Source organism: Chanodichthys erythropterus, chromosome 22 (genome assembly GCF_024489055.1).
Source record: "Chanodichthys erythropterus isolate Z2021 chromosome 22, ASM2448905v1, whole genome shotgun sequence".
Classification (NCBI taxonomy): Eukaryota; Metazoa; Chordata; class Actinopteri; order Cypriniformes; family Xenocyprididae; genus Chanodichthys; species Chanodichthys erythropterus.
The window spans coordinates 3,882,024-3,895,167 of record NC_090242.1 but is presented as its reverse complement, the minus strand read 5'-3'; the positions used below and the strand labels follow the sequence as shown (position 1 = coordinate 3,895,167).

At 39.7% G+C, this 13,144-nt stretch overlaps 1 protein-coding gene across 6 annotated transcripts in view; it reads right to left on the bottom strand.

Annotated features, from left to right (window-relative positions):
- Positions 1–13,144, bottom strand: part of ebf1b (EBF transcription factor 1b) — a 183,848-nt gene that overhangs the window by 35,188 nt on the left and 135,516 nt on the right. For 4 of the 6 annotated variants that reach the window (XM_067375546.1, XM_067375549.1, XM_067375548.1 and 1 more), the window contains exons 12-15: positions 8,816–8,881; positions 7,246–7,423; positions 6,904–7,083; positions 4,402–4,596 (exon numbers count right to left, since the gene is read on the bottom strand). In XM_067375546.1, coding sequence (XP_067231647.1) covers positions 4,402–4,596; positions 6,904–7,083; positions 7,246–7,423; positions 8,816–8,881 — 619 coding nt within the window. Of the gene's footprint in view, positions 1–4,401; positions 4,597–6,903; positions 7,084–7,189; positions 7,424–8,815; positions 8,882–13,144 lie in introns of those variants that run through there. The other 2 variants (XM_067375547.1, XR_010893562.1) reach the window with 2 other exon arrangements.

The following is a 13,144-nucleotide window of genomic DNA, read 5'->3' as shown; positions in this document are numbered from 1 at the left end:
CACGAGAATGAACCTCATTGGTTCTTGCTGAAGCTCAAATGTGCTGCGTAACACGAGAATGAACCTCATTGGTTCTTGCTGAAGCTCAAACATGTTGCGTAACACGAGAATGAACCTCATTGGTTCTTGTTGAAGCTCAAACATGTTGCGTAACACGAGAATGAACCTAATTGGTTCTTGCTGAAGCTCAAACATGTTGCGTAACACGAGAATGAACCTCATTGGTTCTTGTTGAAGCTCAAACATGTTGCGTAACACGAGAATGAACCTAATTGGTTCTTGCTGAAGCTCAAATGTGCTGCGTAACACGAGAATGAACCTCATTGGTTCCTGCGGAAGCTCAACTGGGCTGCGTAACACGAGAATGAACTTCATTGGTTCTTGTTGAAGCTCAAACGTGCTGCGTAACACGAGAATGAACCTCATTGGTTCTTGCTGAAGCTCAAACGTGCTGTGTAACACGAGAATGAACTTCATTGGTTCTTGCTGAAGCTCAAATGTGCTGCGTAACACGAGAATGAACCTCATTGGTTCTTGCTGAAGCTCAAATGTGCTGCGTAACACGAGAATGAACCTCATTGGCTCTTGCTGAAGCTCAAACGGGCTGCGTAACACGAGAATGAACCTCATTGGTTCTTGATGAAGCTCAAACGGGCTGCGTAACACGAGAATGAACCTCATTGGCTCTTGCTGAAGCTCAAACGGGCTGCGTAACACGAGAATGAACCTCATTGGTTCTTGATGAAGCTCAAACGGGCTGCGTAACACGAGAATGAACCTCATTGGCTCTTGCTGAAGCTCAAACGGGCTGCGTAACACGAGAATGAACCTCATTGGTTCTTGATGAAGCTCAAACGGGCTGCGTAACACGAGAATGAACCTCATTGGCTCTTGCTGAAGCTCAAACGGGCTGCGTAACACGAGAATGAACCTCATTGGTTCTTGATGAAGCTCAAACGGGCTGCGTAACACGAGAATGAACCTCATTGGTTCTTGATGAAGCTCAAACGGGCTGCGTAACACGAGAATGAACCTCATTGGCTCTTGCTGAAGCTCAAACGGGCTGCGTAACACGAGAATGAACCTCATTGGTTCTTGTTGAAGCTCTAACATGTTGCGTAACACGAGAATGAACCTAATTGGTTCTTGCTGAAGCTCAAACGTGCTGCGTAACATGAGAATGAACCTCATTGGTTCCTGCGGAAGCTCAACCGGGCTGCGTAACACGAGAATGAACCTCATTGGTTCTTGCAGAAGCTCAAACGTGCTGCGTAACACGAGAATGAACCTCATTGGTTCTTGCTGAAGCTCAAATGTGCTGCGTAACATGAGAATGAACCTCATTGGTTCCTGCGGAAGCTCAACCGGGCTGCGTAACACGAGAATGAACCTCATTGGTTCCTGCGGAAGCTCAAACGGGCTGCGTAACACGAGAATGAACCTCATTGGCTCTTGCTGAAGCTCAAACGGGCTGCGTAACACGAGAATGAACCTCATTGGTTCTTGATGAAGCTCAAACGGGCTGCGTAACACGAGAATGAACCTCATTGGCTCTTGCTGAAGCTCAAACGGGCTGCGTAACACGAGAATGAACCTCATTGGTTCTTGTTGAAGCTCTAACATGTTGCGTAACACGAGAATGAACCTAATTGGTTCTTGCTGAAGCTCAAACGTGCTGCGTAACATGAGAATGAACCTCATTGGTTCCTGCGGAAGCTCAACCGGGCTGCGTAACACGAGAATGAACCTCATTGGTTCCTGCGGAAGCTCAACCGGGCTGCGTAACACGAGAATGAACCTCATTGGTTCCTGCGGAAGCTCAACCGGGCTGCGTAACACGAGAATGAACCTCATTGGTTCTTGCTGAAGCTCAAATGTGCTGCGTAACACGAGAATGAACCTCATTGGCTCTTGCTGAAGCTCAAACGTGCTGCGTAACACGAGAATGAACCTCATTGGTTCCTGCGGAAGCTCAACCGGGCTGCGTAACACGAGAATGAACCTCATTGGTTCTTGCTGAAGCTCAAATGTGCTGCGTAACACGAGAATGAACCTCATTGGCTCTTGCTGAAGCTCAAACGGGCTGCGTAACGCGAGAATGAACCTCATTGGCTCTTGCTGAAGCTCAACCGGGCTGCGTAACACGAGAATGAACCTCATTGGTTCTTGATGAAGCTCAAACGGGCTGCGTAACACGAGAATGAACCTCATTGGCTCTTGCTGAAGCTCAAACGGGCTGCGTAACACGAGAATGAACCTCATTGGTTCTTGATGAAGCTCAAACGTGCTGCGTAACACGAGAATGAACCTCATTGGTTCTTGCTGAAGCTCAAACGTGCTGCGGAACACGAGAATGAACCTCATTGGCTCTTGCTGAAGCGCAAACGTGCTGCCTAACACGAGAATGAACCTCATTGGTTCTTGCTGAAGCTCAAACGTGCTGCGTAACACGAGAATGAACCTCATTGGTTCTTGCTGAAGCTCAAATGTGCTGCGTAACACGAGAATGAACCTCATTGGTTCTTGCTGAAGCTCAAACGGGCTGCGTAACACGAGAATGAACCTCATTGGCTCTTGCTGAAGCACAAACGGGCTGCGTAACGCAGCACGTTTGAGCTTCAGCAAGAACCAATTAGGTTCATTCTCGTGTTACGCAACATGTTAGAGCTTCAACAAGAACCAATGACGTTCATTCTCGTGTTACGCAGCCCGTTTGAGCTTCAGCAAGAGCCAATGAGGTTCATTCTCGTGTTACGCAACCCGTTTGAGCTTCATCAAGAACCAATGAGGTTCATTCTCGTGTTACGCAGCTGAAGCTCAAACGGGCTGCGTAACACGAGAATGAACCTCATTGGCTCTTGCTGAAGCTCAAACGGGCTGCGTAACACGAGAATGAACCTCATTGGTTCTTGATGAAGCTCAAACGGGCTGCGTAACACGAGAATGAACCTCATTGGCTCTTGCTGAAGCTCAAACGGGCTGCGTAACACGAGAATGAACCTCATTGGTTCTTGATGAAGCTCAACCGGGCTGCGTAACACGAGAATGAACCTCATTGGTTCCTGCGGAAGCTCAACCGGGCTGCGTAACACGAGAATGAACCTCATTGGTTCTTGCTGAAGCTCAAATGTGCTGCGTAACACAAGAATGAACCTCATTGGCTCTTGCTGAAGCTCAAACGTGCTGCGTAACACGAGAATGAACCTCATTGGTTCTTGCTGAAGCTCAAACGTGCTGCGTAACACGAGAATTAACCTCATTGGTTCCTGCGGAAGCTCAACCGGGCTGCGTAACACGAGAATGAACCTCATTGGTTCTTGCTGAAGCTCAAATGTGCTGCGTAACACGAGAATGAACCTCATTGGCTCTTGCTGAAGCTCAAACGGGCTGCGTAACACGAGAATGAACCTCATTGGCTCTTGCTGAAGCTCAACCGGGCTGCGTAACACGAGAATGAACCTCATTGGTTCTTGCTGAAGCTCAACTGTGCTGCGTAACACGAGAATGAACCTCATTGGCTCTTGCTGAAGCTCAAACGGGCTGCGTAACACGAGAATGAACCTCATTGGTTCTTGATGAAGCTCAAACGTGCTGCGTAACACGAGAATGAACCTCATTGGTTCTTGCTGAAGCTCAAACGTGCTGCCTAACACGAGAATGAACCTCATTGGTTCTTGCTGAAGCTCAAACGTGCTGCGTAACATGAGAATGAACCTCATTGGTTCTTGATGAAGCTCAAACGGGCTGCGTAACACGAGAATGAACCTCATTGGCTCTTGCTGAAGCGCAAACGTGCTGCCTAACACGAGAATGAACCTCATTGGTTCTTGCTGAAGCTCAAACGTGCTGCGTAACATGAGAATGAACCTCATTGGTTCTTGCTGAAGTTCAAACGTGCTGCGTAACACGAGAATGAACCTCATTGGTTCTTGCTGAAGCTCAAATGTGCTGCGTAACACGAGAATGAACCTCATTGGTTCTTGCTGAAGTTCAAACGTGCTGCGTAACACGAGAATGAACCTCATTGGTTCTTGCTGAAGCTCAAATGTGCTGCGTAACACGAGAATGAACCTCATTGGTTCTTGCTGAAGTTCAAACGTGCTGCGTAACACGAGAATGAACCTCATTGGTTCTTGCTGAAGTTCAAACGTGCTGCGTAACACGAGAATGAACCTCATTGGTTCTTGCACGTCAAGCAAACATGCTGGAGCTTCCACAACTGATGTGTGCGTTGATCAATGTTTATATGTGAATAAAAGCCTAAACTCAATCTGTTGATCATATAAAGTGATCGAACTGGCTGTAAGTAATTTGCACACTTGTGTTTTTGTTGTATTTTCATTTTTAAAAGTTTTATGATGTCATTACTGTCAATTTGAGTGTGAAGGACTTGTGCGTTACCTTGGAGACCGTTCCCATTGGTGCTGGTGCATGTCGGTGGAGGTGAGGACTGGGGTCGAACGACAGGAGCGAACGCGCTCTTCTGTTTCACAGCTGAAACCATGTTTGCCGGCGAGAAGGAGAAGATTCCAGAGGAGCTGCTGCAGTTTGAGGGCAGGCTGGTGGAGGAGGCCATGGTGGGGCTGGAGGGGACGACTGCAGGAATGCAGGAAGTGAGGTTGAGAAATACATTTTGGATTAAGCAGAAAGACAAGGAAGGAAGAGATAAATTAGGGAAGAAAATTCATGTAGGAAAAAATTTAGGGTGGAAATGATTAGTTGCAATTAAACTAAATCACTTCGGAATAAGCCATTTTAAAAAAAAAATAATTATTATTTTATTTATTTTTTTATTCTTTAATGTAAATTTTGTTGTTAAAAAATTCTTAAAACCCAATTAAAATAGTTTTGCATTTAACATTTAGGGTTAATTTTGCTATTTGGTGTGGTTTTAATTTTTATATTTATCATTTAAAAATCCAAGTTGCCACATTAAATTAGTTCAGGCGAAATCTTGTAACAAAGGCACGATCCATTAATCAAGTTTAATCAATTGATGAAAACTGGAAGCTTAACAGCGGTCTCTAGGACTGATTGGAAGTGATTTGATGTCAGTGAGCCTTTTATAATACTTGTTAACATTGCAGGATGTTAGCAGTGCATTTCAAGTGTTAGCCCATCAATTACTTTATTGATTTAATTAACAGTTTTAATTCACAGGCCAAAGTGGAATTTAAATTTGACAGAGGCAGTACAACCCTGTTTTTTGTATTTAAAAAAAGGGGTTGCATTGCCAGGGTTTTGTGCGGGTGTTTGTCTCAAAGTTGTGTGCACTGCTGATCTCTTTAAATAACTAAATCTTCTCCTTTTTGAAGATTTAGGGGCTGTTTACACGACATCGTTTTAAACTAAATCAGAAAACTTTTTATGCGTTTCCGGCATTCATTTACACGAAGATAATGTTTAGGGGCCCTGAAAACACAAACTTCTGAAAAACAGGTTTCAAAGTTTTTGAATATCATACCATTAATGTCTCCATGTAAACTACAAAAACACGAATTTGTGAAAATGTTCATGTTCAGTCTAAAGGCGCGTAGCATTTCTTTACAACGTGACATCGCCAACTACTGGCCTGGCAACATAATACAGTGTTTTTAATCATTTTCAGAGATCCGTTGCCTGTACAAGAAAAACGCTAAGGAAAAACCTTTCCGTGTTTAGTACATTGTTTTCATGTAAACATACCCTTAGTGTCAGATTGCCCCCCCTCCCCAAACACAATTAAAGTCAAACAAACACTTCACAAATCTTTTGTCTCTGGCTCACTTTCTCATCTCTGGTTAATTGGAAAGAGCGAGCAATTAAGAATTAGCACAATAAATAACAGCTGGAGTGAGGTGGCACTGTCAAGCGAGCAGAAGAGAAAAGCACGTCAACAGTTGAGGAGGAGAGAACTTTTAAAGCACTGTTTAATACAGATTGCAGTGCAGGAGGATTGAGGGAATTCTCAGTTGGGAATTATATCAGACCTAAAGGCCCATACTGTCAGACTTCCTATAATGATTGTGCATCAATGACAGAAGTTTGTTTGGAAACAAGGCCTTGTTGGAGTGTGAATTAAGCACTTCAACTGTCTAAAAAATTGTACTTTAAATACCTTTTAAATGTATTTTAAAAGACCTCAAATCTCATTTGAATTTTCATGTATTTAAACAGCACATGAAAGTATGTCACAGTAGGTCTGATTTTACAGTAATGACATCACATTAACACATCACGTCTTAAGATGCGGTAAAAACTTGGTAAAACCATGTATGAATACATATTTGTCATTTTAACTGAACTTAGTAATTATTATTAAAAGATAATAATTCTACTACTAATAACAATATACAACGCACTAAGGATTGATGAGCTGCTGGGTTCATGAATATTAATCACGTTCTTAGCGTTCGCTCTAACTGATTTGCTAAAATTAAAACAGGGACGTAATAGATGAGCGCCAGCCAATGAGATTGCAGTTTGCAAATTAGTTCCGCCCACTACCAGATAAACCAGCATCTCTTCTGCTTATACTTAAAAGAAATATATGAAACATATGTTTCATCATAATGCTTCAGATAGCTTTGAATATAGTGCATGAGTCATGTGGACTATACTATAAAAAATTGGTGTAGGCTAGTTGCTAGTAAATTGCTAGTAAATTGCACAAATAACACATTGAATTAAATGTAAAATTTTGAAATAGAAAGACAGAAATAGTGTTTTCTATTCAAAGGTCATAATTCAGTAATCGTTCTTTTATTTACGACTTTAAAACTTGCTTTTTTACAGTGTACTTTTAAGGCGAATTTTCATCACTTCACTTTCATTGTATGGAAAAGAGCAGCTTGGACATTCTGCTAAACATCAAACTCCTTTGTGTTTCATGGACATATAGAATATCACATTGTGAAAACTCACTTGCGTAGGGCGAGTTGGCGGCAGAGCCGTTCAGGAAGCTCGGGGAGCCAGTCAGGTTGGTCATGCCGCCGTTGCCGTAGCCATTCATGCTGGTGGATACCGTACTGTAACTGCTCTGCTGAGGGGTGGAGCTGGGCACATAGCCGTGCGGTGATACGCTACTCGTGTTACGACTGAAACCTGCAACCAGACACACACAAAACTCAGTCAACTTAACTTACATCAAAATAGTGTGGCACTATACACAGCTTTGATGAACTTTATCCTAAACATCACTAGAGCATACTTGTGCACGTTTGTGTGCGTGTGAGGAGGGAAAAAGAGGGAGAAACAATTTATCACCCTGGTTTCCACCCTGAGACGACTCCGAGACGTTCACGGCGAGCTGTCCAGTGAAGGAGTTCACTCCCATCATGCTTGCATGAACGGAGCTGTTGGTGAGGCCGGTCAGCTGGTTGTGGTTTCGTGGCACATTGTACAGGGCCTCAGCAATGTCCGCTGCTCGCTTTAGAATTATTTCCTAAGGAAAATGATTCATCATCTCTCACAATTTAACACTTTCTTTGTATATATGGGTGTTTTTTTTTTTTTTTTGTTTTTTTCAACTTTTGGTTTTTAATAATCTATGTTTTTAAGTTTCCTTATATGAAGGTCACACTTTTTATCATATTTCTTTCCCCCTAATTTTCAAATGCTTAATTATATGTAAATGGTACCCTTTACTGTGTCAGACCCAGACTTTATAAAACTGTGTGAATCTAAATGAAAATTAATTATATATACAAATCCTAGTGCTGTCAAACAATTAATTACACCCAAAATGAAAGTTTGTGTTTACATAATATATGTACAATGTATATTTATTATGTATATAAATACACACACATACATGTATGTATTTAAGAAATATTTACATGCATACATGTGTTAAATATATTTATATAACATTTATATTATATATAAATATATATTTTTGTTAAATATATACATGAGTATGTGTGTATTTAAATATGCAAAACAAATTACATCCTGTTGTGGCATCATTTCCAATATTGTTTTTTTCTTCAAAAGTTTGTGTACAACAGTGGCAGTGAAAAGTGTGCTTTCATTACATTGTGAGTGCAATAATTTCATTTTGTTCCATTTCCAATCATGTTGTAATTTTCCAATTATGTAAGTTTGAAAATGTTATTTAATTGTGTGTATTAAAAATGCTAGCTATATGAAAGTCGCCTTATAAAAACAAAGTAAAAATTAAAAAAATGTTTGAAATACCATTTCCACCACTGTCATTTCCATTACAGAATGGTATTAAACCCAATACATCTTTTGACACGTGGTGAAAATGTTCATGACCAGGAGGGAAAAATGACAAAAAAATGACATAATTCTTCTGTGATGTACAGTACGTACACTGTTGGACATTATTAGCAGTCAAATTTAAACTACTAAGGGCCAAACTACTTTTCATTGCCAAAAACAGTGACAGAAACACCCATATACTGTATTTCCAAAATGTGTTAAAGGATTAGTTCACCCAAAAAAAAAAAATTGTGTCATCATTTACTCACCCTCAAGTTGTTCCAAAAGGAAGATATTTTGAAGAAGGTTTTTTTTTACGCCGCTGAACAAAGATAACCAGGCTGCTTTGGGGCACCAATGACTTCCATAGTACAAAAAATAAAATAAATAAAAAATGCTGTCAGTGGAAGTCAGTGGTGCCCTAGAACTGTTCAGTTTCTCACATTCTTCAAATTATCTTCCTTTGTGTTAAACAGAACAAAGAAATGTATACAGGTTTGGAACAACCTGAGGGTGAGTAACAGATGACAGCATTTTATTTTTGGGTGAACTATCCCTTTAAGAGCAAACTGATGGTGAACAGTTATGTATCAATGATAATGTTCCTCACCTGGTTGTTATGGGGCATTCCATAAAGTGCTTCCACCAGATCTGCTGCTCTCTTCAAAATCACTTCCTATATGCAAAATAACACACAAGAAAAGATTTAGGACCCCTTTCATCCTCAGTTCATTGTTTATAAATGTACAATCCATAATACTTGTCACTTGTAACTATACAATGTGATGTTGTTCTCTTTCACAGATGAAAAAAGGGTTGAATTTCTGTTTAATAACATCACTGGTCACAGCCAAGTGGAACACATGGAGCTGATGTTTGCTCAATTGTTCTGTGTCTGTCAGGATGAAAAAGTGCAGTATTTCAGCAAACATCTGCTTTGCGTTGAGGAAGGACAATGCAATCTATGTTTGCAGTGAAGGTCACTCGGTTCCACAGTACTGGGCAATAACTCAGCAGAGAGCCAGCTCTCGTAAGAGCTCTTGCGATGACGGTACATCAGAGATGGAATCGATGCGTTCCTGCTAATGAGAAGTAATTACTTTAACATACGCTTTTCTGTGCAGTCACATGATGGAGAAGAAGGACAACGGGTGTCATGATTGTTTAAGAGCAATGGCTGGAAAGCATTAGTGACTTTTGTATTGTTTTAACAATGTGATTATGTGGCTTGTGCAATATCTGCACATTATCAAACTAGCATGGGATGTGCAAGCAGGGGAGAACTGCAACAAATGGCACAATAAAAGTAAAAGTTCAGACACTAAATCCTGTGTTTTGAACAAATTTTCACAAACAATGAATTAATGATGAAACATGGATCGTATCATGCAGGTTTGTCATAAAAGTCAAAATACCCTTCGGGAAAAATGACACGAATTTCACATTTTTCACAAAATCACAATGTATATGTGATTTTGAAACATTTACCAAAGTTTTACATGTGGAAATGTTGAATCTCAAATGCTATTTTAATAAGTTATTAAGATATTAAAAATCTTTGCGTGGTGGTCAAAAATGACTTCTTTTTTTCTCCAATGAAGTTAATGTACTATATTTTAGTTCGATAATGTTTTTTATTTAATATTTTGTCTTTTTAGTGGATTTTATAGTACTAAATTATTTTTATGCAGTAGTTATAATCCATTTAATCAGTTTTTGAGCACAGACCTGAAAATGAAATTTCCAACTTAAACTGTCATAAATCTTGAATGCTTTGGAGCACAGACTTAAGTTTGGTCTCTTTTTAAAGATGACACTTGGCAGAAAAAGTCTAAGTAAACTTAAAAAAGTTATAGAATTTTACGTTTATTGTTATGAAAAATGCACAAAATACTATTTTCAATTTTAAATAAAATATATATTTTCCCAAAAAAACACAGTGTTTTACTCTAAAACTGCGATAAAATCAAACCCGTATATCTAAACAAGTTGTGATCCAAATTTTAGGCTGATATCTCAAAAAATGAGCTTTCAGTAAGATTTTGTTTGGGCGCAATACCAAAAATTTTTTCCCATTCATTTCCAATGTGGTCATTTTGGACTGCGAGGAGTTCAAGTGTGACAAATCTTTTTTTCAGGACCATTTAACCTTTTCAAATCATGTCCATGATTTTTTTTTTTTTTTTTTTTTTTTTTTTTTGGGTGATCACATAGCAAGTGCCAAAACCTTTACCAAGTTTTGTACCATTCCAATAAAGAAAACAATAAATAAATAAATAAATAAAGTAACATTTTTCGGTCAAAAATGACCGAATAGCACCAGAGGGTTAAATAAACACACTGGGCAACATTCATGAAACAGGGAGCAGAAACTTTCATATAACCATTTTTGTAAAAACATTGTTATAAATGTAAATCCATCATAAACCCTTTCTTAAATGGACCTAATGATAAAAATCTAAAATTGTATGTAAAATCATTCTTATGTTAATTGCTGACTTGATATAGATGCAAATTGTTTGCAAAACCATGTATAAATGTAAATAAAATGTATATAAATGTAAATTGTTGCATGAATGAATGGTTTTATGAACAGTTTACAAAGATTATGTTCACAAAATTAGTAGATTTACATATAATGATCATTTTTATATGTATTTTTTCCCATAAAAGTACTGCTGTTAGATACTTATGTTGAAGTACTGTTCACACAGTCCTCAAACACAGCATTTTCCTTATATTTCTCAGTCCTATATGTTCGTGTGTGGGAGAAGTTAATGCAGAAGGGCGCTGCTCCAGCTAACCGAGTGACAGGCAGAAAATTGCTCCCCCCCATCTGAACGCAACCTTCACCAGGATCTTACCCCTTACAATGTGTGCGAGTGCTGTGTTGGAACATATTGCCTTCCAATCAGGCCTGGGGTGTGTCGCACCACACACACACAGACACACACAAACGCACAAACAAAACTTGATGGGGGGTCAGGCAAGCAATGAGGAGTTTTAGTGCGCTGTCCAAGGTGCTAAATTCACTCAATTATGGCCGTGCTGGCACTGTGTTAACCTCTCATTATCGTCACGGGGAGCTGTTAGAGCGATAGATCCCACGGAGAGAGCGAGGAGGCGGAGGAGAGTCCCTCTGCGGCCCAGTGTGGGGGAGCGTGAAAGGGATACTGGCGAGCGAAAGGCCCTGAATGAACGAGGGGCGGCCCGGAGGCAGTGAATTCCCAGTACGTGTAAGTTTAGCCAAAACATCAATCAGATGCAGCAGAAAAGATGAGGAGCAGAGGTCGATGATGAATACTGTATAGCAGAAACACTGAGCTCTATACATCACAAGTGTAATAAGAAACACTAGAAGTTTTTCTATGCCTTTGGAAGTTGTAAATAAAAGATTATTGGCGTAGAGTATGTTTTGAAATGAAAAAAAAAAAAAAAACCTTTCAGTTTTTCTATTTAAAAAAATTCATGTTTAATTCAATGTGTTACTAGCAATTTCTGGGTGAATTTTTTTTCTACACTCTAAAAAATAAAGAAAACAGTTTGCATCAATTTTTTTGAGTTATGACAATTTTGAGTTCAACCAACAAGCTACATTGAGTTAGAGGAAATGGGAGCGTTTAGCGGAAGTTCTACCTGGAAGACTCTAATGCACGTCCTTGCTCATTATCTAACCAATCATTACACGTCACCCAAACGTCTGCTACCCTCCGGATTGTACTATGGACGGGGCCTACGCCAAAGAACTTTTTCATTTATCAATGATATTTACATTCATACTGTTGAATAAATCGTATTCAGATGTTTCTTTGCTTCCCGAGTCTTTCTGGTAGAACTTAATAATTTGTAGCATAAACACAAATTTTTAAGTTGATTACTTGAAAAAAATTGAGTTACTCCAACTACGAGAGTTGCAGCCCTGGAACCAATTAGGCTGTGTGTCCACCAAAGCATTTTTTCCAATGGCTAGCATATTTTTCCAATTGTTTTCAATGGGAGTGCCGCGTTTTTTAAATGGCAGGAGTGTAACGAGGCGCTGAGCGTCTTTTTCACGCTCAAGCACTGAGCACTCAGCACTGTTTACCGGTCGCCTCGAGTTGAAGAGTGTTCAACGTTGAGTAAAACGATGCACTCATCACTGTCACTTTTTAGCCAGCCGTCCAATCAGAGTGGAGGAGGGGTGGGGCAATACAAAACCGACCAACTGTCACAACATTCTTGCTGTACAACAACATCAACAAGCAGAGAACGGAAAAAAAATGGATGAGAAAATAATATTGCTGGTCTGCAAAATCACTTACAAGTAAAAGTGCCGTGGATATTCATAGCAATAAAGCGTCACAACTGAAAAAAACTCTGCGCTGCTAAAGGGCTCTCAAGCGCTCACAGCTAGACATTTTTAGCAGAGCGCCTAACATTTTCAGCTAGCTAAAAATGCTTTGGTGGACACACGGCCTTAGGGTCAATTGGGTGATTGGGACACTTTTTGCTAGTGAGATGACTTGGAAAAAGTGTCCCACTCAACCTGAATTCCCCCTAATCTTATCTATTTCAGTTCAAATCAACAGCTATCAAAGCAAATGCTAACATAACTTATTTAACATGTATATTTATGTAAGATATTACTTGTCACTGGCATTAGCACATTGATTGCTTATAGAGTCAGTATACTGTTTACCTTCATGTATCTAATCTTCAGCACAATGGTTAAGCACAAAAATGTCAAACACAACAGCATTAAACACTAACACTTATCATTTATTCTCCTTTTTCAGTCCTAAAGCAACTAGAACTCCACTGCCTAATTTCCGAAGTTATCTAGACAATTCCATTAAGTTACTACAACCTAATTTTTTAAAAAAGCCAATTAATGCAAAATTTTGAGTTTAAATTACAGAAGATATTACGTTGATGTAATGATCAACATTATTATGTCAAC